Source organism: Leishmania martiniquensis, chromosome 9 (assembly GCF_017916325.1).
Source record: "Leishmania martiniquensis isolate LSCM1 chromosome 9, whole genome shotgun sequence".
NCBI classification, from domain to species: Eukaryota; Euglenozoa; class Kinetoplastea; order Trypanosomatida; family Trypanosomatidae; genus Leishmania; species Leishmania martiniquensis.
In genome coordinates, this window is record NC_090144.1 from 10,001 (window position 1) to 33,357 (window position 23,357).

At 52.4% G+C, this 23,357-nt stretch overlaps 11 protein-coding genes across 11 annotated transcripts; all 11 read left to right on the forward strand.

Annotated features, from left to right (window-relative positions):
* Positions 1–977: 977 nt before the first annotated feature.
* LSCM1_07519 (uncharacterized protein) lies at positions 978–1,412 on the forward strand (the record flags this gene model as incomplete). The annotated part of the gene is made up of 1 exon (XM_067324886.1): positions 978–1,412. One exon carries the CDS (start codon positions 978–980, stop codon positions 1,410–1,412), a length of 435 nt encoding a protein of 144 aa, XP_067180731.1.
* A 623-nt stretch (positions 1,413–2,035) lies between these two features.
* Positions 2,036–3,157, forward strand: LSCM1_07520 (uncharacterized protein; the record flags this gene model as incomplete). The annotated part of the gene is made up of 1 exon (XM_067324887.1): positions 2,036–3,157. The coding sequence occupies one exon, from the start codon at positions 2,036–2,038 to the stop codon at positions 3,155–3,157; it is 1,122 nt and encodes a 373-aa protein (XP_067180732.1).
* A 623-nt stretch (positions 3,158–3,780) lies between these two features.
* LSCM1_07521 (uncharacterized protein) lies at positions 3,781–4,104 on the forward strand (the record flags this gene model as incomplete). The annotated part of the gene is made up of 1 exon (XM_067324888.1): positions 3,781–4,104. One exon carries the CDS (start codon positions 3,781–3,783, stop codon positions 4,102–4,104), a length of 324 nt encoding a protein of 107 aa, XP_067180733.1.
* Positions 4,105–4,704: 600 nt separating this feature from the next.
* LSCM1_07522 (uncharacterized protein) lies at positions 4,705–4,890 on the forward strand (the record flags this gene model as incomplete). The annotated part of the gene is made up of 1 exon (XM_067324889.1): positions 4,705–4,890. One exon carries the CDS (start codon positions 4,705–4,707, stop codon positions 4,888–4,890), a length of 186 nt encoding a protein of 61 aa, XP_067180734.1.
* A 414-nt stretch (positions 4,891–5,304) lies between these two features.
* On the forward strand, positions 5,305–7,161 carry LSCM1_07523 (uncharacterized protein; the record flags this gene model as incomplete). Its single annotated transcript, XM_067324890.1, has 1 exon — positions 5,305–7,161. One exon carries the CDS (start codon positions 5,305–5,307, stop codon positions 7,159–7,161), a length of 1,857 nt encoding a protein of 618 aa, XP_067180735.1.
* Positions 7,162–7,643: 482 nt separating this feature from the next.
* On the forward strand, positions 7,644–8,609 carry LSCM1_07524 (uncharacterized protein; the record flags this gene model as incomplete). Its single annotated transcript, XM_067324891.1, has 1 exon — positions 7,644–8,609. One exon carries the CDS (start codon positions 7,644–7,646, stop codon positions 8,607–8,609), a length of 966 nt encoding a protein of 321 aa, XP_067180736.1.
* A 654-nt stretch (positions 8,610–9,263) lies between these two features.
* LSCM1_07525 (uncharacterized protein) lies at positions 9,264–10,013 on the forward strand (the record flags this gene model as incomplete). Its single annotated transcript, XM_067324892.1, has 1 exon — positions 9,264–10,013. The coding sequence occupies one exon, from the start codon at positions 9,264–9,266 to the stop codon at positions 10,011–10,013; it is 750 nt and encodes a 249-aa protein (XP_067180737.1).
* A 1,738-nt stretch (positions 10,014–11,751) lies between these two features.
* On the forward strand, positions 11,752–12,540 carry LSCM1_07526 (uncharacterized protein; the record flags this gene model as incomplete). Its single annotated transcript, XM_067324893.1, has 1 exon — positions 11,752–12,540. The coding sequence occupies one exon, from the start codon at positions 11,752–11,754 to the stop codon at positions 12,538–12,540; it is 789 nt and encodes a 262-aa protein (XP_067180738.1).
* Positions 12,541–13,215: 675 nt separating this feature from the next.
* On the forward strand, positions 13,216–13,611 carry LSCM1_07527 (uncharacterized protein; the record flags this gene model as incomplete). Its single annotated transcript, XM_067324894.1, has 1 exon — positions 13,216–13,611. The coding sequence occupies one exon, from the start codon at positions 13,216–13,218 to the stop codon at positions 13,609–13,611; it is 396 nt and encodes a 131-aa protein (XP_067180739.1).
* A 1,834-nt stretch (positions 13,612–15,445) lies between these two features.
* On the forward strand, positions 15,446–19,387 carry LSCM1_07528 (uncharacterized protein; the record flags this gene model as incomplete). Its single annotated transcript, XM_067324895.1, has 1 exon — positions 15,446–19,387. The coding sequence occupies one exon, from the start codon at positions 15,446–15,448 to the stop codon at positions 19,385–19,387; it is 3,942 nt and encodes a 1,313-aa protein (XP_067180740.1).
* Positions 19,388–20,859: 1,472 nt separating this feature from the next.
* Positions 20,860–21,597, forward strand: LSCM1_07529 (uncharacterized protein; the record flags this gene model as incomplete). The annotated part of the gene is made up of 1 exon (XM_067324896.1): positions 20,860–21,597. The coding sequence occupies one exon, from the start codon at positions 20,860–20,862 to the stop codon at positions 21,595–21,597; it is 738 nt and encodes a 245-aa protein (XP_067180741.1).
* Between the last annotated feature and the right edge of the window lie 1,760 nt (positions 21,598–23,357).

The following is a 23,357-nucleotide window of genomic DNA, read 5'->3' on the forward strand; positions in this document are numbered from 1 at the left end:
CCGATTGGCAAGCGCACCCTACATTACCCGACACGCCCTAACATCGCACAGGTGGGCTTTTGACTGCTCGAGGGAGCTGCTCAGATGGAATGTGAAGCTAGCATCGTTCTGTCCAGCGGGACTATTTACGCGGGATGATGCTGAAGGCTAAGTGTTTTGACGCGGCTGAGTGCTTCTGTGGAAATCTTCCCTCTTTTCATCTCATAATGCTCTCATACAATCGTGGAAGCGGTAGCTGAGATGTAACTAGTTTCAGTCCCCCCCCCCTGGCCTGCGGTGATGCGAATTAATGTGCGCAGGGGGATGAATTAGGTAGAAATACTAGCAGGCGGTCTTTTGTTGAGGGAACAGAACAGACGAGCGATGACAGGCGAATCAAGCTTTACCGCTTTTTTCGGGGCCAGGCGGCTGTGTGTCGCAATCCGATTTCCATGTATATATGCATATGGAAAGTAGAGAGGGAGTGTACAGACCACCTCTTAACACATACATGCGCGAGGGTCTTTGTGCTTTTCTAGAATCTCGTAGCAAAGTATTTTGTTCATAGCCTTTGCTACAGCCGATGTCTTTTTTACTTCCTTTTCTGACATTAGGTCAGTGCCGCCGTTGCTAAGTGAGGCCTTTGCTGCTGACAAAAAAGAGTGAACTCCGTTCATGAAGGTGGTTACCCGTGTCATCTTTCACATTCTCCTCTGCTTTTAGTTATCGGCATGCAAATGCTGCTGGCTAGGAGGGAGTGAGCCTGTGGCGAGGGAAAATCTCTCAAGGACGCGTGGTGCGCAGACATTTTTGGTTGGCTTGCATATGGCTAGCAGAAGTGACGCTCCGCGCGCCCTTCTACGGAATAAAGTGTTTTTTCCTTTAAATGTAACTGAGCAGTAGAATACTATTACTTCTTCTTTCCTTGCATCTGTTGCTTCTTTTGCTGAACGAGAAGGTTCGCAGGTAAGCAGATTTCATTGTTAGTTTTCATAGAAATGATGAACGAGAGCGCTTCCGCGCAAGAAAGTGGCGGTACCGATCGCGAGAGGGTGCTGGAAAAAATGCTGCAAGATGAGATAGCAAGGCGATATGTGGCGGAGTCCACGGCAGAAGGGCTGCGGAGGCAGCTGAAGCTGCAAGTGCGAGAAGGTACGAGCCCACAACAAGCTGTGGACTTCCAGAATGAGTCCGTGTGTGAAACCTCCAGGCTGGATGCAGGTACTGATTGCTCACTTGTGGGGGAGATCGAACACAGGGAAAATGATGACGCTTCGCTTCAAGCCGAGAACAAGCGGCTGAGACAGTACATAAGACGCCAAAATGCTCTTATCGATATTCTGCGCCGGCAGAAAGTTCTTCTTGAAGCCAGTGCAGCTATCGCCATATCTGAACGGGACTTCAGCAGGCATTTGGAACTCCACAGGGTGTAAATGCTGGAAGACCTTTCAGGAAGCAAAAGAAGCGAAGAGTGGCGTGTAGAAGGTTTGGTGAAGAGGGACAGTGCCTACGCTGCACGCGCTTAGCCACCTCGGGCTGTAGGCGACGCTTTTCTCTTTCTATATATAAAGATATGTATATATGTTGAGGTGTTTGTTTGTGAGTATTGGTGTGTGTTGATGTTTGGGTGGCTGTTGTATATTGCGCGAGCTGTGAAGGAATCGAATGCTTTATTGACTACTGTTGGAAAGAAAGCGATATAGGAGAAAAAAAACCTTGCGGGTTACTTTTTTAGGGATACTCGCAATCTCGGTTCCCACGCTCTGCTGCCGGCGATGTAGGGGATAAACCGAAGGCAATTGCTTCCGGTCATAGTTCTGGGCGTCTTTTTAATCTAGCATACTGCCTGGTAGGTGAAGTGTTGCTTGTATGGCTAAGAGTTCCTAATTGTTCCGCCTGGGAGGCCCACGATTCCTCTTAGAGCGGCACTTTTCTCGATACATGTGCTGGAGACTCTGAACTCATCTTTGCTTTCGTGTTTCCTGCCTTTCTCTCTTTGTGGATACTTTTCAAGTACGGGCAAAGGGATAAGCGGAGCGGTGAAAGCGGATCCGAAATGGCGTGCGTCACCGGCGATGAGACCGGTATTGTAAAAATATGGGATATCTCGAAAAGCAGCGGCGCGACACTTAAATTCTCCTTTGGTGAGCAGAGCCGCAAACGTGCGGTGATGGGCATGTGCTGGCAAGACAGTAGAACATCGTCTGTAGCATTTTCTACCAATGACGGTGCTCTTTCTGTGCTCGACATAAACGATCAAATTGTAACTTCTCGTGCGAAAGCTAACTGTGTTGCCTGCTTGCCAAACGCGCTCTCTTTTGTAAAGGGAAGGCTTGTTCTCGTCTCAAAAGGGGGCGAGTGCAGTCTTTTTAATAGTGATCTAAGTGCGCACACGTCCTTTGCAGGTAACGGACCGGTCGATGCCTTGCACATTCACCGTAAGTTCGGCATGGTGGCGATGGGAGGAAGGGAGAATGATTTCTGCGTATACGACTTGGCCTCGGAGTCCGTGGATACGGCTGTGTTTAAGGCAAGAAACGTGAGAGACCACATTTTGGATGTTCCGTTCCCTGTGTTTGTGACGGGCGCCTGCATCATTAGTCCATATGTGTTCGCCACATGCACTGCATATCATCAAGTACGTTTTTACGACCGACGCTCGAACGACCGACCGGTGCAAGAGTTCGAGATCAGTCGGGAGATCGAACGGCGACCAACAACGATGGTACAGTGGAATGCAAACAAGTTCCTGATCGGTGAGGCCAGCGGCGACGTTCACCTCTATGATACTCGGCGGGGCTTCAGCTCGCGTGCAAAGCTTCGTGGCGGCGTAGGGAGTGTACGATGCATGTGCAAGCACCCTGCTGGGCACCAAATCCTCGGGGTCACCGGGCTGGATCGTAAAGCACGACTTTACCATGTGCCGACAGGCAAACTACTTCTCTCGATCTACGTGAAACAGAAGGCGAATTGCTTGCTGCTTGACAAGAAGCTCCCGCTGACCGACAAAGTGTCATCATACAGCGGCATTGTGAACATGAAGCAGCCGGAAAAGGCGAATACATTAGGAGATGCGATTTGGGATGACATGGAGCCTTTGCTTGAAGGCCTGGATGAGGAGGATACTGCAGTGGATGCAGCTGTTGAGAGCAGGCGTAAAGTGCAGCGAAGAGAGTGATAAAGTATGTCTTTTCTTCAGCTTGTGTATAGTATCGATAAAAAGAGAAGGGGATCGCTTCGCGAAAGGAGCTCTCCAAGAGAGCATTTCCCTCTGGAAGAACATGTCGAGAGGAGAGCGTGTCTAACACTCAGCATGATTTTTCTTTCACAAGTAAGATGAAAGCATAAAAAATCAGAGTGCACTAGAAAGGAGTAGTAATCTTGTGGTTACTGGCTCAGGTGGCTTTTCAAAGAACGGGGCTTTCGCGGAGAGCATCACGCATGCGGTAGCTCTGCAGGGTAGGTGAAAGGAGCAGTTTCTGGCTGGGAACACTGCTCTATATTGGTGCATCTGCCGCAGAGTAAAATGGTAAAGTAGGCGCTTGAAGATTCTTTAGCGCAACTCGAGTTTGTGCGGTTCTTAGCTGGGGGCCGGTGTGCGAGTCTTTCCGCTCGCAGGAGGGTTGCAGCTTTTAACTTTCCATCTTTTACTCCCATCTTCTCGCGGACTACTCTCGACAAAGTATACGATTCATGCGTTTGACTGGAATAAAAAAAAGCAGTTTTAGTTTTCCGACCAGACGATTGTGGTGGGCAGCTACCTCTGATTGACATTGCGACACATTTGCTTCACTGAAAATCATGGCTTCTTGCCGAACTGGCCGGCTTCCAATGCCGGATGACCCGCTGTGCAACCCATCGAGCATGCATGGGCTCCGCCACAGCAGCCGTCTTGCCGGGCTTGGCATGATCGCTGTTATCTGGATCATGTATGAGAAGTTGCGCCACTCGCACCACTACATAACGTACAAAGGCCCTGAAAACCCATTTGCCCGCATCCGGCATCGCCGTTTCCCTGGTGGCGCGTTCATGTTTGGTTGGGGTAACAACGGCTTGAACCGTGACTGTGGTATAAAAGAGTTCGAGTGCTGGGCTGGATATACTGGTAAGGAGTACACCTACTAGTGTTTATTTTCATTCAGGACAGGGTAGCTGTTCCATTTTTGTCCTGCGCACGGCTGAGGACCCTTAGGTAGTAAGTCTAGAATGGCACGGTGGTGGAGTGCATCTCAAAAAGCAACGGCAAAGCAGTTTGTTTTCTTGTTTTTTTATGATCTTGATTCTTGAATAGAGAAAGGGGAGAGAGAAAAGGTAGGACTGCCACCTCTCTGAAGCTACATGTTGCTTCTTCAGGTGTGGATGCACCATACGAGGCACCGTAACGCCTGGAGATGAAGGACAGGGGTGTGTTAGCGTCGTCGGCTCGGCGCATACAGAGGGAGTGTAGGCAGGGCATCGCGTTCGTGTACATGGAGGGTGATGGACGCTTGGTAGAAAGCAAAGTCGCTTAGGCAGCTCGTGGGCAGCTAGAACTTCTCTTCTTTGGCAACTCTCTACCTTTGTTTTTTTAAGATCGCCGCATATCTACTTGGCGCAACGTTTACAAACTGCCGCATCTACAAATTCCTCTTCCTCGTGAAGGCTTTGCAGGTTGCCGCTATAGAAGAAGCTGCTCTGTCATCCTTCATTGACCGCAAAAAAAAACAGAAGGCGCAGCGTGCAGTGATGAACAGAGCTGAGGCTGCGTGGAATCAGCAACAGCCGTTAACCTTGGCATACGACCGTGATGCGTTTCTCGAGGCAATGGAAAAGTACTCGAACTATGTGAGCTCGTGGAGTTGGATCATAGGTGGGCCCTCGAGCTACTTTGTTGTGGAGCCGGGACATCGGTCGCCTGAGCCTTCACTGTAGCTGTTGCTGTTTAGTGCCGGGTGCTAGATGATTGTGGTGGTAGATGGATTGTACGCATTTCGCTAACACATATGAGGACGTCATTCCATTTTCTGCGTGGATCAAGAGTAGTCTTCTGCAATGAAAAGCAGGAAGGAAAATCATATTGAGTCCTTGGATACGAGAGAAGAATCGATCCCTGTAGATTTTCCCTGTTGGCGTAACAGCTAGTGTTGGAGGCGTAGAACGCACCTTCACCTGAATGGGGGGTATTTAAGCATGATGTGCCTCCTTCCCCACCTTTGCTGTTGCTGATGATGCTCTCTCTCTCTAGATGTCACGCCTCTCTCTTTTCCTTTCGGTCTTACCGCGTGTCTTTTGATGGATGTAAGGTTTTTTCATGGGGTGTGCGCGTCCTGCAAGCGCTCAGAAATCATGGATGTGAAGGAGTTTGTGCAGCGCTTCCCAAAGTCGGCACTCAGCGCGAAGCTTGCTTTGTCGCTGGAAGGCGCTGATCAACGGAATTTGGTTCTCTTGCTCATTGACGAGGCCGTCTACTGTGACGCTTGGGAAGCTTATTTTGAGTTTGCCGAGCGCAGCAAGGTTGCCATAACAGAGGAAGTGGCTCTTGCGGCAGTGCAGGTAGTCGGACTGGATCCTCTTAGCGCACCTTTGTGGGTAAAGGCTGCAGCCTGCTGCGAATCATTGGCGTCGCGAAGGAGCCTGTATGAGTTCGGTCTGTCGGTACCTCTGCATGGCTGGCAGCAGCTCTTCGAAGAGTATCGTCGGTGCATTGACAGCGATGAGGGTGGCCATGCTATTTCAGAAGCTGAATGCCGGTGCGTTTCGAGTGTATTGTCAGCGGAAAGCTGGCCTGACCGTTATGCCAAGGTTGAGGCAGCCGCTGAGGCAGAGGAAATCCGGCTAGCTTGGCTGAACCTGATTTCCACTATGCTGAAAAGTCTCGACTCGGGGGCCATCGATAGGGATCTACAACTGCGGCGGATAGATCTGGCGATGCGTCAGATGTGCACTCAGTTACCAGGGGATGACTCTTGCTGGTACCAGCATGCCCTCTTTCAACTTCGCATCTTGGAGGATGCTGATGGCGCCAAGAAGACCATTGCGAGCGGGATAGCGGCAGCAGGGCCATCGTTCGGATTAGAAAACATAGCTGCTGTCTTGGACGACGCTTCGAACATCAGCAGCAGCATCGGCACCTCGAGCGGTGACGTACTCAGCGCAACAAAGGTATTGGTGCAGCAGCGTCGTGCGGCGGAGGAATTGGCTTCGACTGGAATCACAAAGGAGGGTGTGCGTGCGTTGCGCTCTGTAGGAAAGAGCGCCGCTCAGCAGGGGCTTGGGGATTGGAAGATCTTCTCGCAGTGGCGAAGCGCGGAGGATATGGCAGCGCGGGACACCAAAATGGCTGTGAAGGTGCTGGAGAATGGCATGATCTGCTGTTCGCACTCTCCCATAGATGCCTTGCTGTTGGGTAGCGAGGCGGCGCAGTACCACCTTTTGCAACGACACGAGCGCGAAACACTTGGATACGCAGAGCAGCAGATTGAGCAGCAGTCTGGGCTGCATCACCGCGGCAAAATTATGGCGTCGTGGAACAATCTGGTGCGTATTGAGAGCCTCCTGGGTCTGAGTTTTTCAAAGGCAGCAACACGGCGTGCAGAGTTATTCCCGCAGAGTCGTATTGCCACATTCATGGAGCATAGCAGGGTTGGAGACTACTTACCGTGCGACCGGAATACCTTCCGATGGGTGCGTTTCATCGAAGATTTCAATATGGACAAGGCGTCGGTTGAGGAGACGCCGTTTCATGGGATTGTGCCCCCGCGAAACAAGGCGGTGGCGGTGAAACATGGATTAGTGGTGGAATGCGAAACACCAGACGATCTGCAATGGGAGCCATTCGTGCCGCCGCCCAGCTGCTTGCCCTCTCGCGAGGAAGATAACCCTGACGAAGTCACTGGGGCTCGAGAGTTGCGCGGAAAGCTCGTCTATCGCGTGAAAGTGGACCCGCGCACAGCAGCACGATGCCAGAGGGAGAAAGCAGCGAGGCAGCGGTCCAAGATGGGAGAAGAAGCCGAGCGAGGCGGCGCTCTTGGGGCGCTGCTGCAACGTTCCCGTGCAGTGAATCTGACTGTTGGTCAGACGAAGCGCTTGCAGTCGATCTCCGCAGATTGGATTGTGCACGTGCTGACCGCTTCTGAGCTCGATTTGGAGCGCACTCTTAAGGAACGCTCGGAGCGGCAGGCGAATCACGACGACCGTATGTGACACGGGGTAAGCAGGGAGGGGGGGGGCAATGATTGCGACTTCGCTCCAGGGACACTGTGCAAAAGATCTGGGCGTCAGCTTCCCATCTCCTTGGCTCTTCTTCTTCACCAATAGCCTTGCGCTGCTCTACCGTTGTCGTCAGGGAAGTGGTGGGGCACCTTCCTTGTGTATCGTGAAATGACGATTGTGTGGCGCGGCTGCTCAGTAAGAGCACTTACCAAGAATCAAAAATACGAAAGAGTAGATAAGCAAGGAGCCCTACTTGGGGTGACGCACGCGAGTGTTGGTGAAGTTGTCCAGCTATAATCACTAATGCATGATGGTTCATCTTCCCTTCTCGATGTCTAGTTCTTAGTTCTTGTGACGACTCCTTTTCCGTTTCTTCCGCCTTCACTTTTTCTCATATCCTCTCTCATTCCATGTTTGGCGCGCGAACGCGAACGGGTCATTTGCACTGCGCTACATAATCGACATCAGATATCATGGCGGAGGAAGATGTCACAGGTGAGGCGCTGCGTGTCTTAGGGCGCAACCCCTTTGAGGGAATCACCACAAAAACGCGTCTGCGGCAGCTGCTGCAAACGCACCAAGGCAGAGATAAGCTTTTCAAAGTAGCGCAGTATTTGCTTCGCATTTGGCTTTGGTGGGATTCCGTTGAGGTCAACATGAACTACGTGCCAGGTGAGAAATTTTCCCGGATAGAGAAGAATCTAATGACCATCATAAATAGTCGCCGCTTGTTCCGCCTGGGCCGTTTCTTTGGCGAGTTTGTCCGTATGCGCGTCACGCTCATCAAGGCATCTGAGCTGGTATATGTTCCAGTGAACGGTGGCCAGTGGGTCGCGCTCTTTATTCAATGCCAAATGCTGCTAGATATGCTGGCGAGGGGTTTGCTATTCGTCAAGTCGTTGCTGGAAGACGTCGCCTTCCTGGTTCAGAAGGGCTTCTTTCACAGTAACGTAGCTGGCCGTCTCATTTACGTGGCGACGCGGTGCGGGCTTCCAGTTCTCACAATCGACCTGTTCCTGAATACGCTGCGCCTTTACCAGGGTATTTTAGACGCCTCTACCACCGAATCTTCGAATGGGATCATGTTCTCGAAGCACTCCTTCTCTCTTCTTTCCAAATATGACCGAGTAGATAAGCTGCGCCGGAAGTTAGCGGCAACGACAGATGAGGAGGAGAGGCTGAAGGAGGTACTCAAGGAGCAGCAATTGGCGGTGAGCGAGGCCAACGACGAGAACGTTGTTTACGTAGACTCGTATGCTCAGCTTTTGTGGACTGACTTTGAGCTACACTGGATCTGCGTAACGGAGGCGAAACTGCTTTTAGATATATTCGTCGCTCTCTCAAACCTGAGAGGGTGGAAACTGCAGGGGGCCGTGAGTATCGCAGGCTTGTTCTCTGGGCTGTGCTCCGTTTACCGTGTGTGGACGTACGGCCGCTAGTTCGCACCTCGTTCTTCGTCTTCTTACCCCTGAGGCGTGACGCATGACTTTTCCTTCTGGGTCGTGGAACCGGTTCGCAGGTGATAATCGACCTATACATATAAGCCGCCCCGTCTAGGTATGCTTTTGCCAGCGTGACACTGGTTGTCGTCTTTGCTAAGGCTGACATGGGCGTCTTACTCTTGGTTTCCCTGGTGCTTCACTGTGCTTTTTTTTTCGCTCGGTATTGTGGTCTTGGCGTACGCCAGTGTGTTTGCAAAACGGGGTGTGGCATGCACTGAAGCGCAGGCGGAGGAATGCGTAGTTTGTCGTTCGTGTGACTTTCCTTGCGACCAGGCGCGCTGCGTGAGGGTCGTTCGATGAAGCGCCCCGGATTTCACGTGCGGGTAGTCCTCCCCTTTTCCAGCCTGTGCATCACTTTCTCACCTTGAAACCTCCCTACACATGTACACTGTCGAACTCCCCCTGTCTCATTATCTCTGCTGGTGGTTTGTTCACTGACTATATTGATGCGCTTTTCGGCCAAGTACTGTTGTTTGCTGCTTTGCTAGCGCTTTGGGGTCAGCTGGTCTGCGACGCTGACAAGCCTGCTGTGGCTTCATTATTCTCGAGACTTTAGTGTCTGGAGTCGGCGTCAGTATGACAGATGCCCCAATGCACAGTGTCACTATGGTGCTGCTCAGCGTGGTGGTGGTGTTGCTCCTGTTGTTATGGGGGAAGATCTCAAACCCTGCTGGAAAGTTTGTTCGAAGCGACGTCTTGTTGGTGTTCGCGCACCCTGATGATGAGGCAATGTTCTTCACACCGCTTCTGCATGCGCTACGGGCACAGCGTGTCACGGTACACTTCCTGTGCCTGTCCAACGGCAATTACGCTGGCATGGGAAAGGAGCGCGAGAAGGAGCTCTATGCTAGTGGCGCTTTCTTCGGTGTGCAGCGGCGCAACATTCGAGTCGTTGACCACGCAGACCTGCAAGATGGATTGCACAGTGTTTGGAGCCCGTCGTTGATTCGAAGGGAAATCGAGTCATACATGCAGAAAGCGGGCAATATTAGCACCATCGTTACGTTTGACAAGTACGGCGTCTCTGGTCACCCTAACCACATTGCCGTTCACAATGGCGTGAGAGAGCTGAAAGAGAGCATGCCTCCAGGGCTCCTCCACTTGCAGCTCAGAACGCGAAGTCTGCTTTGCAAGTACGTGGGACCGCTGGCGGTGATCCCTTATACCCTGTGGTCGTCAACAAGCGTTAGTCGTACCCGTTTTGTTGCTATTATTCCGCCCGCATCGGCGTGGGAGAGCATGGCCGCAATGCAGAAGCACGCTGGCCAGCTTGTCTGGTTCCGCTACCTGTTTGTTATTTTCTCTTCATACGCATACGTGAACGAGATCGAAGGGCTCTAGCTGGAGATCGATGGCAGAGTTCAAGTCGCGGAGTAACCCGATAAAGCCGAGAGAAAGATACCGAACGAACTTTTGCTGACTTAGCGGAGCGTGAACGGGACCTTTTCTATTGTTTTTTCCATCGTACCGGGGTTAGCAGAAGTTTTCGTCATAGCATAGAGCACCGCTTATCGCTCTAGTCATCGATGATTGAGAAGCGTCTTGTTGCCGCACTGCGTTGACGCTCGAGACAAAGAGAGGGTAGCAGCGTCTAGCAGACCGGTAACGATGAGGCGCGGCAGTGCTGCTGTGGCCACTTTGATAGGGCGCTGTTTGTTAGGGTGTGTCGCTCTGACTTTTCGGCGGACAGGAGAGCGGGCAGGAGTGCGCGGCGCCCAGTTGCCCCTCCGCGCTCACCTTCTTCATCTTGTGGTCTCCTTTCTTTCGAGGTGTGATCGTTTTTTTGTGGTTTTATGCCCCTAGCTTGCTGTCTGTTTGTGAGTTTCCTGCGTCTTGCGCGGATTGTGATAGGCAGATGCCACAGACGATGAAGAGCAGCCTCTATGTGAAACAGAACGTCATGAGGCTGGCAGGCGTGCACTGCTCGTGCTTGCGCGCTGGTAGAATGCCAGGGTAGGCCCGACTTGAGCGGCAATCATCAGCAAGCGCTCCACGAACGTTGTAATGATGTCGCAACTGGGGGGCGGCGGCAGCCTAACCAGGAAAAAGAGTATCCGGATGCTTTACGGACTTGCATCTCTGAGCCTGAGAGGTACTGAAGAGAAGACCGCGTGCTGCCACGATGGTAAACCTGATTGGCGAAAGACTGGTACTGCTGAATGTACAACATATGGAATAGAAAGACCTGGGGAAAAAAGCACATTGATTTCGTCGACTTGCGGAACTGTAAGACGAAACACATTGCTTGAGTCGGTGGAACCCTGCCAAGAGCGGATGACGGCAAGTCGATGCGCGACTACAATGAGGTTCCCGCGCTCCTCGGCTTGATTCCCCGTATAGGTAAACAGCTTTGGCCTTTTGCTGCGGACGGGACCGTGGGAGTCGCCGTGGCTACCCATGTCCATCGCCCGGCGCCTGAGCTCGGTGCCAAATAGGGCCAGGTCATTGGAGAACTCGCGTGTCGAAGTTCAGCTATGGCTGATGCGTGGGTACCGTCTGTTGGTCAACCTCGATCTGGTTACGTTGGGGAGGCTGGGGTGCACGGCGAGAAAACTCACGTGCGGTACGTCCAGTGTCGGCGGCAATTGCTTCTCCACGAGCTGCCCGAAGAAAAGGGTAGGTGAAGCTCAGTGTTGCTCGCAGACGCCCATTGGCTCTTTTTGGGATATATTTGGGGCTCCTGAGGATGCCTTTTCGCTTTTCAGAGTTTGGTCAGTCGTTCTTGCCAACGCGTTTATGCTCCGTGTCGAGCGCATCACTGTATGATCTGCATTTTCGCGCACGACTCTCTCGCCGCTTTGCACAACCCTGCTCCGAATACTGGGCTCGCCGCGCTATCAAAAGTAGCAAATCCAACATCCAGGAAGTAGGAGTTGACTGCACTCCGAGTCGCGCCTTCGGCCTGGCGGGAGATCTTCGAGTGGCTTCAAAGCAGTGCATGCACCCATGCGGGCAAATTATATATATATATATATATGACTTATCGCTGTATGCGCATTCTGGACTATCGACTTCATCCTTTTTCGGTTTCAAAAGGTATCTGTACTCTGCGAGAGGGCGGGGCTTGCGAGACTTCACCATGAGTAAAGGCCATTTCACTCCTCCATCGAATTGGGCGCAGCTTTTTTCGCGCCTGGAAGATTATCGAAAAAACTTGCGGGCCCCTGTTGACACGATGGGGTGCCACCGTCTTCGCGACGAGAAGGCACCAAAAGAGGTTCAGCGTTTTCACACCTTGGTGGCCCTCATGCTCAGTTCCCAAACTAAGGACGTAGTGACGGCTGCAGCGATGAAGTCGCTGATCAAGCGCGGGCTAACTACGCAGTCCATTCATGCCATGTCGGAGAGAGAATTGGACAAGCACATCTGCAAAGTTGGCTTTCACAACACGAAAGTGAAGCACATCAAGGAAGTGGCTGCAATTCTCATTAAGGAACACGATGGAAAGGTACCACGAAGCTACGAGGAGTTGATTGCACTGCCCGGAGTCGGCCCGAAAATGGCGAACCTGTTTTTTCAAGATTCCGATAACCGTATTATCGGTATTGGTGTCGACACGCATGTTCACCGCATCTCGCAGCGCTACAGGTGGGTGCCAAGTACTGTGAAGACGCCAGAAGACACACGCAAGGTGCTGGAGTCGTGGTTGCCTCGTGAGCACTGGGGGACCATCAACTCGCTCATGGTAGGGCTGGGCCAGACAGTATGCACCCCTCTCTACCCTAAGTGTGACATCTGTGAACTTAGCGACATTTGTCCAAACGCGTTCAAGGAGACACAGCAGAAGCGCCACCGCGCGAAAGCGTCCCCCTTTGAAGAAAGGCAGGAATCCGTATCTCCTAAGAAAAGACGGACGAAACGGGAGTGATGTGGCGATGTGCACCGCCACCAGTCGTTGTGTTGATTGAGCTGTCACAATTGCCATGAGCGATGGCTTGCTTTCGTAAACCTTTTGTTGGACTTGTCCTCTTTTTTTTGCTGTTGTTGAGATGGCGCTGCCTCCTGGATCGCCCCGTTCTGCTGATAAAGTAGCTTTCTTTTTGAATCTCCTGCCGTTTCCTCCACAGAACTAAACACGAGTGATAGGGAGATCCCTGTGCAGGTGTTTATGGGGTTTTCAGACTGTGGGGCGATGGTGGAGGTGCGGTTGTGCGCTCTGGCATGCCCTTTGACAGAAGCGTCTCTACATCCCCTTTTTCGCTGACAGTACTCGTGGGCGTTCTAGCCCTGCATGGGCGGCGCATTCGCGCATCAGGGAGACTTTTCGGCTCTCTGTTCCCCAGCTCGTGGGCATGATGATCATAGCTGATTGCACTTCACAGATCCTCCTCTTTGTCGTCTGGGCTGTTTGCACTTTCGCATCTCTGTCCTACCTCTTTTTTTCGTCTGCGTTTGAGTTTGCTGCAACCAGATATCGTAAAGCTTTCAGTGTCCTATCGCATCGTCGAATTTCTTTTCCGTGCACTTCTCTTGGCGCTCTCCACTTGTCGTCAATCGGACAGACCAAAGCGTCAGGAACAAGAGGCCATTCGTATTGTCCAGGATGTCGTACCCATCTCTATTCACTCGCAATGTGTACATCGCGAGCCTTCCACAAGACTACTCTGAGAAGGATTTATTGGATCTCTTCTCTCCATTTGGCCGCGTCATTTCCTGCACTGTGAAGTGCGACAAGGAAACAGGACTGTGCAAGGGGTACGGCTTCGTGTTGTTTGAAAACGAAGAGGATGCGCTGAACGCCGTTATCGCGCTTCAGGGACATTACATCCAGAGCACACGCGTGCAGGTGCGGTTGGCCCGCCCAGAGGCCTCGGCGAAGAAGCTGTATCCGGTGATGATGCAGCAGCAGCTGATGGGTACGTGCGTGCCGTACCAACCGGTGTATGTCATGTACGTGCCGTCGCCCCTGTACTGCCAGCTGCCGTCGGTGCACTGTTGAGAAGCACAGGGGAGAGCACTGAGACGTTTAAGGCGTATTACGCCTGCAGTGAGAAGTGTCATCAAGCCACAGTTCGGCACGGCAGGAAAGCGCCCCATGCATTTCTGCGAAGGCGCACGACTGATTCTTGCATCTGTTTTGTATTGCTGTTCCAAGTATGCCCCCGCTACACTTTGGTGTGTTTCATTCAACTGCACTTAGTGACTATAGTTTTTTCCCCCGCTCTCCAACTGCCATCAACTACTTCCTCGGATTTTTTTTCCAAGCGCTACTCCTTGTTTGTATAACGCTCTTGTTACTTTTTCGTTTTGCTCTTGTCACGTCGTTTTCCAAATTCTATGGAGTTCTTTGTCTCCCACCTTTTTTTCGCTTTCGGTTCATCGGCTTCTCCTCGGAATATTGAACGGAAAACAAAAAGTGCTTCACATAGCTTTGCCAATCGCGGGTTATGCGGAAAATATGGAGCGAAAGCAGCTGTGGGGCGCTTGTTGCACGCAAAGAAATTGAAAGAAAAAAAACATGCTGTGAATGCTTGCAGGTGAAAATAGAGAGAGAAATGCTTCTTACCGAAGTTGAAAAAGGGGGGATGAAAAGTGAGAATTGCTAACCGAAAAGGAGGAAAGCGAAAAATGGTAGAAATCAACTGTCGATGCAGGAAAGAAGGGATGGCCACTGTAGTTGATGTGCCATCGCGACCTTCTTTCGCCTTCTCATCGTGTTCAGCTTTCTGCGTGCTTCCTTCACTCTTTTCAGCTTTATGCATCTGTGCTCTAATGCAACTGCACCTACACGGTGATGTGTGTTTCATACGCATTTCAACGGAAATTATTACTAAATTCAGAAAGACAGAGGGAAAAAACCCATGCCCTGAAGAGGTTGAAGCCTGACTCAAGAACAGGGATGTATATTTTTTTCGGTGGCGGAATAAACTTCTGCTCTGCATCTCGAGGCATCCGTCACTGGTTCTTTTTCTTTTTGTTTCATTTCCTTCAAGCAATATTATCACGCTGACGACAAGAAAGAGTCGGGCATGTGCTACGTGGACAGAGAACGTGCGCATATGTTCTTTCGCTGACGCTCCAAGCGTAAAGGATAGAGAACAAAGAATGTTTCGAGATCACAATTGAATTGTTTCGACAGTGCTCCGTCTCTCAAGGGCAAAAAAAGAAAAGCAAAAAGTTGTGTGACGAATACCTACATGGTGGCTTGAGATACGCACAGCAGAGCGAAGGTAGGCGGAAGCGCAAGTGCTTTGCACTTCACGAATATTGCTTCGACCCATACGCACAGATGTGCTGTGTGTGTACGGCGAAACGCTCTACCAGCCGGGCTAGGGTTAGGACATCGAGGATACGAAACCCGTCATCCTCAGAGCCGCCAGCTGTCTTCAAATCTGGCACTTCGAGACTGCGGAATTCTTTCGAGACTTCTGCACAGACCTCTCTAGCTGCCCTTCTCTTCGTTTAGACCCCTGCCCGAGCGTTGAGTGGTGCCTGTGTGTGCTGACTGTCAGTGCTTTCTGTACTTCTCCATTCTCACCTCTTTTATCTGCAGCTTTTACCTGTGCCACCTCTTACTGCGTCATCTCTTGTACCTTCGTTCCTTTTTCCTTGTTTAGCACACTGATTGCAACACCGTGGTGCTCACACGTCGCTGAGCACCAAACGGCTCTGTACGTTGACGCACAAGCGGGATTGGCCACCTCATAGAAATGAGAGGAGGTCACAAGATTACACCAGACCCCGCTCGCCTCATATACACACACTTCTGTTTGCGCAAAGGAAAAAAGAGACTGGCGCACGCTTACGGGCGTTGAAGAGAAGCTGACGGCGCTATGGGGCCAAACCGACAGCGGAAGCCACCAAATCCGCCCCGAGGCTGTCGAGGGCGAGGACGGGCAAGTGCACCTGCTGCCGCGCCCGTGAAGGCAGCCCCATCGATGATTACTAATGCTAGCAGAGACCTTATCATCGATGTATTGCACCACGCTGCGACGGGAGGCAGCGTGCCAGTGGCGGAGAAGCACTTCGAAGCCAATACGTCTTCTGGTGTCAGCTTTCAACGCAATGCTCCGCTGACGCCTTCTGAAATTCTGCAGCGGCTGTATGAGGGCTTGGGTTTTCCTCGAGATCTTGTGGTTCAGTATCTGACAGACCTTGCTCGGGCGTCTCAGGTGCCTATATTTGCCGATGTGACGGAGCTTTTGGATGAGACTGGCCCGTTTCAGGTGTTTCTGGTGCGCAGCTGCTTCGAACTTTTCAATTGCATGACGTGGTTCTCGCGTGAAGAGAGTAGCAACAACGTAAGCCCCGAGGAGGGGGATGCTATTCTAGAGGCAGAGATTGGCACGGTCGAGAGTCTCTTTAGCGACAGCTTTCTTGGTCGGAAGCACTTTGACGACGGCGCAAGCGACCGCGAGCTATACTTTGGTTTTCGCACCGCTGATGACAAGCAGTTGCTTGTTGTTGTGCGCATACCTGACTTTTACCCGACAGAGACCCCAACCATTTACATGCAGCCGCTCCGAAGGAGCTCAACCGAGTTGCTACCAAGTCTTGTTGCGGCACCGTCGTGCACGAAAGAGATTTCGGCGATCGACAGGCGCGCCATCATGGACGCGGCGGTGCAGGCCATTAACGGGTTTGTGGGTAGCGGTTGCCTAATGGCGCTTATCTCAGCCATTCACGGTGTAGTGTCCTCAATGGAGGACTGCCGACAGGCTTGTTCGGTGGCGCTGCCTGATAAAGACGCGGCCGCGAAGGAGAGGTCTGCGGCGCAGCAGAAGCGCAATGAATTTCTCGGATCTCTGACCGGTAACGGCTTGGCTAAGAAAAAGGGCACGGGGGGAGCTGCGGGCGGCGTGGAAGAGGATCGTGCCATTCAGGTGTCGATGCCGAAGAGGGTCGAGTTAGCGACCATCGACGTCGCCAGTGCCAGCCAAGAGTCGCAGCGGCGCGAGTTCATGTCTTCGGACGCCGCCCTCGACGCGATTCTCAAATCCTCGTGGGAGAAGCTGAATAGGGAGGGCTCTCTGCGCAAGGCGCGTGAATCGCTTCCGGCGCATAATATACGTGAAACCTTACGGGTGGCCCTAGGCAAGCACAACGTTGTCGTTATCGGTGGTGAGACTGGTAGCGGTAAAACAACTCAAATACCACAGTTCTTGTATGAGTTTATGTGTGAGGAAGGTCACGGTAGCTCAGCCAATATTGTGTGCACCCAGCCTCGTCGTCTTGCCGCCACCTCCGTTGCCCTGCGCGTCGCCGAGGAGCGCGACGAGGCGGTTGGCGGCACCGTCGGATACTCGATTCGCCTAGAGAGCTGTGTGTCGAAGAAAACGCAGATCACCTACTGCACCACCGGCATTGTGCTGCGGCGGCTGCAAACGGACAAGTACCTTGGCCGCGTCAGTCATGTCGTCGTGGATGAAATTCACGAGCGGGGGGTGGACACCGACTTTCTACTGATCCTTCTGCGTGATCTTGTACGGCGACGAGAGGATCTGAAGGTGGTGTTGATGAGCGCCACGATGGATTCGGAGCTGTTTGCGCGCTACTTCGATGGTGCCCCGGTCATCTCCATCGCAGGGCGGACGTTTCCGGTGAAGGTGATGCACCTGGAGCAGATAATCCCTATGGTGAACTACACGCTTGAGGAGGGCTCGCCATTCGAGAAGATCAGCGGAGACAAAGAGAAGCGGCGGCGCAACACACGCAAGAATGTGCTGAGCCTTGACTTGGAAGACGTGGAGGAAGACATGGAGCGGGAGAAGGCGCAGCAAAAGCTCGCACAGGTAGTGAGTGCATCGCCCAAGACACTCGACACGCTTGCTCGCATGAACTTTGACGTTATCAACTACGAGTTAATCGAATATGTTGTGGAGTACATAGAGACCACACTCCGTCTCCCTGGTGCAGTTCTTGTGTTTCTTCCTGGCATGGCTGAAATCCAGCGATGCCTAGAACAGCTCCAACTCAACCCGCGCCTCACTAAGTCATGCCTCTTCTACAATCTGCACAGCTCGCTCGGGTCCTCAGAGCAGCAAGGGGTTTTTCGTCGACCACCAGCTGGTAAACGCAAGGTGATTCTGGGCACCAACATCATGGAGACGTCCATCACCATCGACGACGCTGTCTACGTCATCGACACAGGCAAGGCAAAGGAGAACCGCTACAATGCGCGCAAAAGCCTCTCTGAGCTCGTGACGGTAAGCATCTCAAAAGCGAACTGCCGCCAGCGACAGGGCCGAGCGGGCCGTGTACAGGAGGGATTCTGCTTTCGTCTTTTCACCGAGGCGCAGTTTGAGGCCTTCGAGGATCACCAGCTTTGTGAAATGCATCGAGTGCCACTAGAGAGTATTATTTTGCAGATTTACTCCCTTCATCTCGGCGACGAGGTCGAATACCTGCAGAAGGCGCTGACCCCGCCTGAGGAGTGCGCGATTCGGAGCAGCGTCAATGTTCTGACAACGCTTGGCGCACTGACAGTGGAAAAGCGACTCACCTCCCTGGGCCAGCACCTCGCCAACCTCCCCCTCGACGTGCGTGTCGGAAAAATGATCATTCACGGTGCGCTGCTACAGTGCGTAGATCCTGTGCTCACGATAGCCGCTTGCCTCGCCACGAGGTCGCCTTTCCTTGCATCTGTGGACTTTCGCACTGAGGTGGAGAATATGCGACGCGCGTTCGCCGGGGAGACGCTCTCGGATCAGCTCTCCTCCTGGTTCGCTTATAATAAGTGGGCGTCGGTCTTGCAACAGAAGGGTGCTGCCGCTGCACGGAAGGTGTGTCAGGACTACTACTTGTCACCTGCCACGCTAAAACAGATCGAATCCACCAAACGACAGTACGAGCGGTACTTGTACGAGGCCGGTTTTCTGGACAGCGCACCGCGTTCGCATCTTTCCCCTGCCAAGTTCATCTTCCCCCCCTTCATCACGTTAGACGATCGCGTGTTTGAGGCGGGAGGGCAGCACTTCAACGAGAACTCTTGCAGCACGCGCTGTATCTTGGCTTGCTTGGTTGCCGGACTGTACCCCAACGTCGCGCAGATGCGGATTTCGCGCGGTCATCGAAGCAGCGGCGCCGGCAGCACCTACGGTGGACAGCACGCTTTGAAGTTCGTTACCTTCGACGGGTCGGAGTGTCTTGTGCACCCTTCCAGTGTGGCGGGCAAGGAGACGTCGTTTGCGTCGCCGTTGCTCGTGTATTTGGATAAAGTGAAGACGTCAGCGACTTTTCTGCTCGAGGTGTCGATGGTGGCCCCGCTGCACGTTATCTTGTTTGGTAGCGGCAAGCTAGAGTATATTCCAGGGTACGAGGAGCTCTGCGTAGACGAGATGACGGCATTTAAGTGCTGCCAGGATGATGCGATGCTGCTGACACACCTCAAGACGCAGCTCGACTCGGCTTTGACGCAGAAGATAAATGACCCGTCCAAAACATGGGAGTCGGTCAGCTCTGTAGTTGTTCGCGCAATCGTGAAGCTCCTCAAAGAGGACAGTGGGCGGGCGGGCGGGCTCATGATTATTGACCGTCGGCAGCCGCGGGCGCCCCTGACGGAACCGCTTGTGCCGGAGGCGCAGCTCATTGTTCCTGAGCACCAGCCGTTCAAGACGAACAAGTCGTGTTTTGTGTGCGGCGGAACGGGGCATGTGGCGCGGTACTGTCCGCACAACTGCATGCACTACAAGGGTGGCCCGCCAGTTCGCTGCTTCATTTGTGGCCAGTGGCACTTTCCACAGGACTGCATACTGGTGACGGCACTGAAGCGGTAGTGAGAAGTAGCTGCGAGCATGGTCTTTTTTTCCTTCGCTTGAAGGCATGGCGCGCTAATGGTACAGTTGCCGGCCGATGGCTTTCGTGTGCATGCCGGCGTGCTCTTCAGTTGCTTCTCATCACCCTGTTCACTTTGGTTCACGTTGTTGAAACTGCAATCGCAGCAGACGTTTAAATCGGACCCTTTCCCCCTTTCGAGTCCGCAGTGAAGGTAGAGGAGAGGTCGATCACTATAAAGAGGGAAGAACGAAAAGCAACTCAGAAGAGGATTCATGCGCAGTCACGTGTACTCGTTGACACCCGCTCATCTGGAAGCGGAGGTCGAGGCATCCTGCTGAGAATCCCCGCTGTGCTGAAGGTAGCCGCGGATACAGGAAGGAGGTCCCGCAGTAGCCTCTTGCCCAGCCTTGGGAGCGGCTGCGAACGCGTCTGAGACGGTGCTGCTCTTTGCTTCTGTGCCACCGCAGCCCTAACCCTACCGCAGAGGGCTTTCTATCGCGCCCCCTTGCACCCACAGCCCTCTCTCTCTCTGCAGGTCCGGGCGACCTGATGAGGTCTGCAGGAATTTGGGGAAGTTGAGGTTCCTGCAGAGGGACAGACAAGGCTAACTTGGCGTCTCTACTTGTTGCCTCTCTTTACCCCGCTGTACTCTTCGCTATGTGCCGCTTTCCTTGCCTTTTCTCCTCTGTGGTGGAATGGCATCGCGAAAAACACTGTTACGTATCGCAACACGCCCAACGCACATCATTACCCTGCGGCTCCCTTTTGCGCAATCGATCGAACCGCTTGTGTCCGATGCGTATTGCTCCTTGTTGATCTCTTCCCCTTTCTACGTTCCCTTCGTCGGTGTCTAGCTCACATTCGCGTACGTGTCCCCCTCGGTCCTTTTTCTCCTCACACGCCCTCTTCCCCCCCCCGCTCTTGGCCTCTCCTTGTCTGTCTATGTCTGCGTGCAGATACGCTTTTGTCCTTCCTCCTCCCAATCTCTATCTGTGCACCTCAAAGTCTTTTTCTTCTTTGCTCTTTCCCTATAGGTCGCATGTAATAGTTCTTAGCCCTCACTAGCCCATCCACGCCTCTTTTCCTTTCCGTCTGTCTGCCCGCGCGTGTGCGAGCGAGTACGTGTGCGTGTTTGTGCTTTTTTTCGATGCGCCCTTTTCATCTATTTGCCTCTGCCTAAATTGTGTGTCGTTCCTTTCTTGTGTTGCTTGTCACGCACTGAATTCTCTCTCCTCACTCGTTTAGTGTGTCTCCTCCACACCACGGAATCCATATCAGCTGACTTCCTCTCTGTGCGCTTAGATCTCTGCTCCCTCGCCACGTTTATTTTTCGCTTGCCTTTTCTCATACACATTTAAACCCCTCTCTCTATATATATACCTTTCTGTTTTTCTTTGCCCTAGCTTCACCCCTCTATCTTCTCCCCTGTGGTACCCACGCACACGACACGACACCTGACTTGGATACTCCAATGATGCACCCGCAGTCTGTCGCGCAGTCTCTCAATGAGGACACATTAAAGCAGAGCCGAAACGTGTACGTTGCTAGCCTGCCGCTCAACTTTGATGATCAACAACTGCAGGACCTCTTTTCCCCCTACGGGCGTATTGTGTCCGCACGTATTATGCGCGCCAAGAAGTCACATGCGTCGAAGGGATATGGCTTTGTCATGTTCCGTGAGGTTAGCAGCGCCGAAAAGGCGATCGAGGGGTTGCACGGTCGCGTCGTCGGTGGCTCGCGAATTCAAGTGCGGCGCGCTAACGCAGATGCGTCTATGACATTCAGTAAAGTACTGCACACCCCCTTGGCCCCGCGCAGCACGCCGTCCACGCAGAGTAATAGAACCGCGTCTGTTGTGCAGTACACAGTACCTCCTGCAACTACTCAGCAGATCATGTATTCGACATCTCTTCCACAGGCCACTGCCAGCCTGTACGGAGCACAGTCGTCAGCGTCTCCGTATGCGATCGTGGCGCCAAGCACCTACCAAAGCCAGAATCCAACTCCAATATCGATCAATCACAGTTATGGCGCCATAATGAACTCTCACATGCTCCAGGCGCAGAGCGGTGGCGTCGGCACCCACTACTTTTCACATGTGCAGCCGCATCAGGTGCCTGCGCAGACTGTACAGCAACAGCAGCCTTTTTACGTGGTGCTACTCCCGAACGGGCAGCACATTGTCCAACCTAACCAGTTTGCTATGTAGTTGTGCTGGAGCGCAGTCCGCAAGGGTGAGAGCAAAGGAGGGCGATCCTCTCGCGCCCCGTGTCGCCGGAGAGGGGGATTGGGAGGCGATGAATCATCACTCATTGCTGCGAGCCTTCAAGTAATGACATGAACTCGTTGCACGCAAACATGCACAGGGGCTGAATGTGTCGCGTTAATCTTCCCACCAGTTCTTTTCGGGGCTCAGGTGTATGCCTACGCTCAATGGTTCACCGCCTCTTGCTTGGACCCCCTTCGCAACCGTTGCATCTCTGAATACGCTTCCGCTTTTATTTTTCTTTTTGGTGTTGTGTCTGTGTTCTTAGTCGCACGTTCGGGTGTGTCTATATGGGAGGGGCATCTCTATACACTGGGTCCCGTGCGTGTTCGTTTTTTTTTTCATTTTCTCTCAGAGCAAGAAAGGATACACTGAGAGACGCGCATGCCACGCCCAAGAGCAAGAGAGGGGGGCGCGAATGTGCTTTTTAAAACCCTTGAGTCGTGTTGCACTGGAGGTATTTTAATCCTTGCAGCTGCTTCAAAGCACGCACCCGTGGCATGACATGTGTGCGTGCGTGTGTCTGTGCAGGAAGTTTGCTGCTTTTTTTTTGCGCAATCAGCTACTCATTGTTCTGTCTTTTTTTCCTCGTTTTTAAGCAATGGGAAATAACCGTAGAGCACACACCTACGCACACAGAGGGCTGCACATCTATGTACACAAAGAACAGCAGCAGCCACGACCATGACGTTTGCTGTCACCTGTGAGAGGTTGAAAGGAAGCAGTCTAAGGAAGCGACAAATGCGGACGCCCTTTTGCGCTTGCTTTCCTTTGGTACCCTTGTTTTCATATCTTTTGTTGTTACTGTTGGAGGGAGGATTTCAGAAGTCTCGACGCTCCCCCTCCTGTGCTCTACTCAGCTCATCAGAGACCAAAAGAGTGCACGTACTTCATCCTTGCACCCTCTACCCTTCACCATCATCCCTTTTCCTTCTCTGGGGTTTCTTTCTGTGAACAAAGATTTATGTGCTTACGTTGAGCGCGCTTGTTTTTCGGGTGGAAAGAAGACGGGGAAATTCTCACAAGCTCACGGAAAAGTGAGTGGCTATACTGATACTCGCTCAGATCTCTCTCTCTCCTGTGACTGATTCTCTACTACTTGTAGATGTGTGGTGAATAGCGTGCTTGAGAGTGAGAAGACGAGGGATGAACCAACTCGCGTCTTCAAAATAAAAAAAACAGCATGTGACTTATGCTTCCCAGTAGTCGAAAAGAAAATGAAGTAAACACACGTGAAAATGTAAACCTCTTGAAACAGAAGAAGGAAAGAAACCTTAAAACGAGAATAACGAAAAAAAAGGTGCGCATCTTTAATAGCCCCTTCCTTAAATCTTGCGATAGTGAAGTGCATCGTTGTTGGTTTTGGTGGCTGCTCATCTGCGCCTCTTTGAGTTTCCTTTCACCCCTCCCCTCCGTGTCTCTTTTTTTTCTGTTGCTCAAATATTAGTTCGCTCTTGTTCTTTGCGTATTCTATTTTGATTTTGCTTTCAGCTCCAGTTACGGCCGTTGAGGAGTGCTGCCCCTCCTCCCCCCGTTCCGTGCTTTCCCTCCCACTGTTGCCTCGGATTCTCTCACGTTTCGCACGTCTGCCCTTTTACGCTGATGACGTGGTAAGCCTCAGTTTGCGGTATCTCCGATCGGAAGCTCACCTTATGAGGAAGCCAGGAAGGGCCCCTCTGTCCTTGCCAAATGCCGAAAGATCT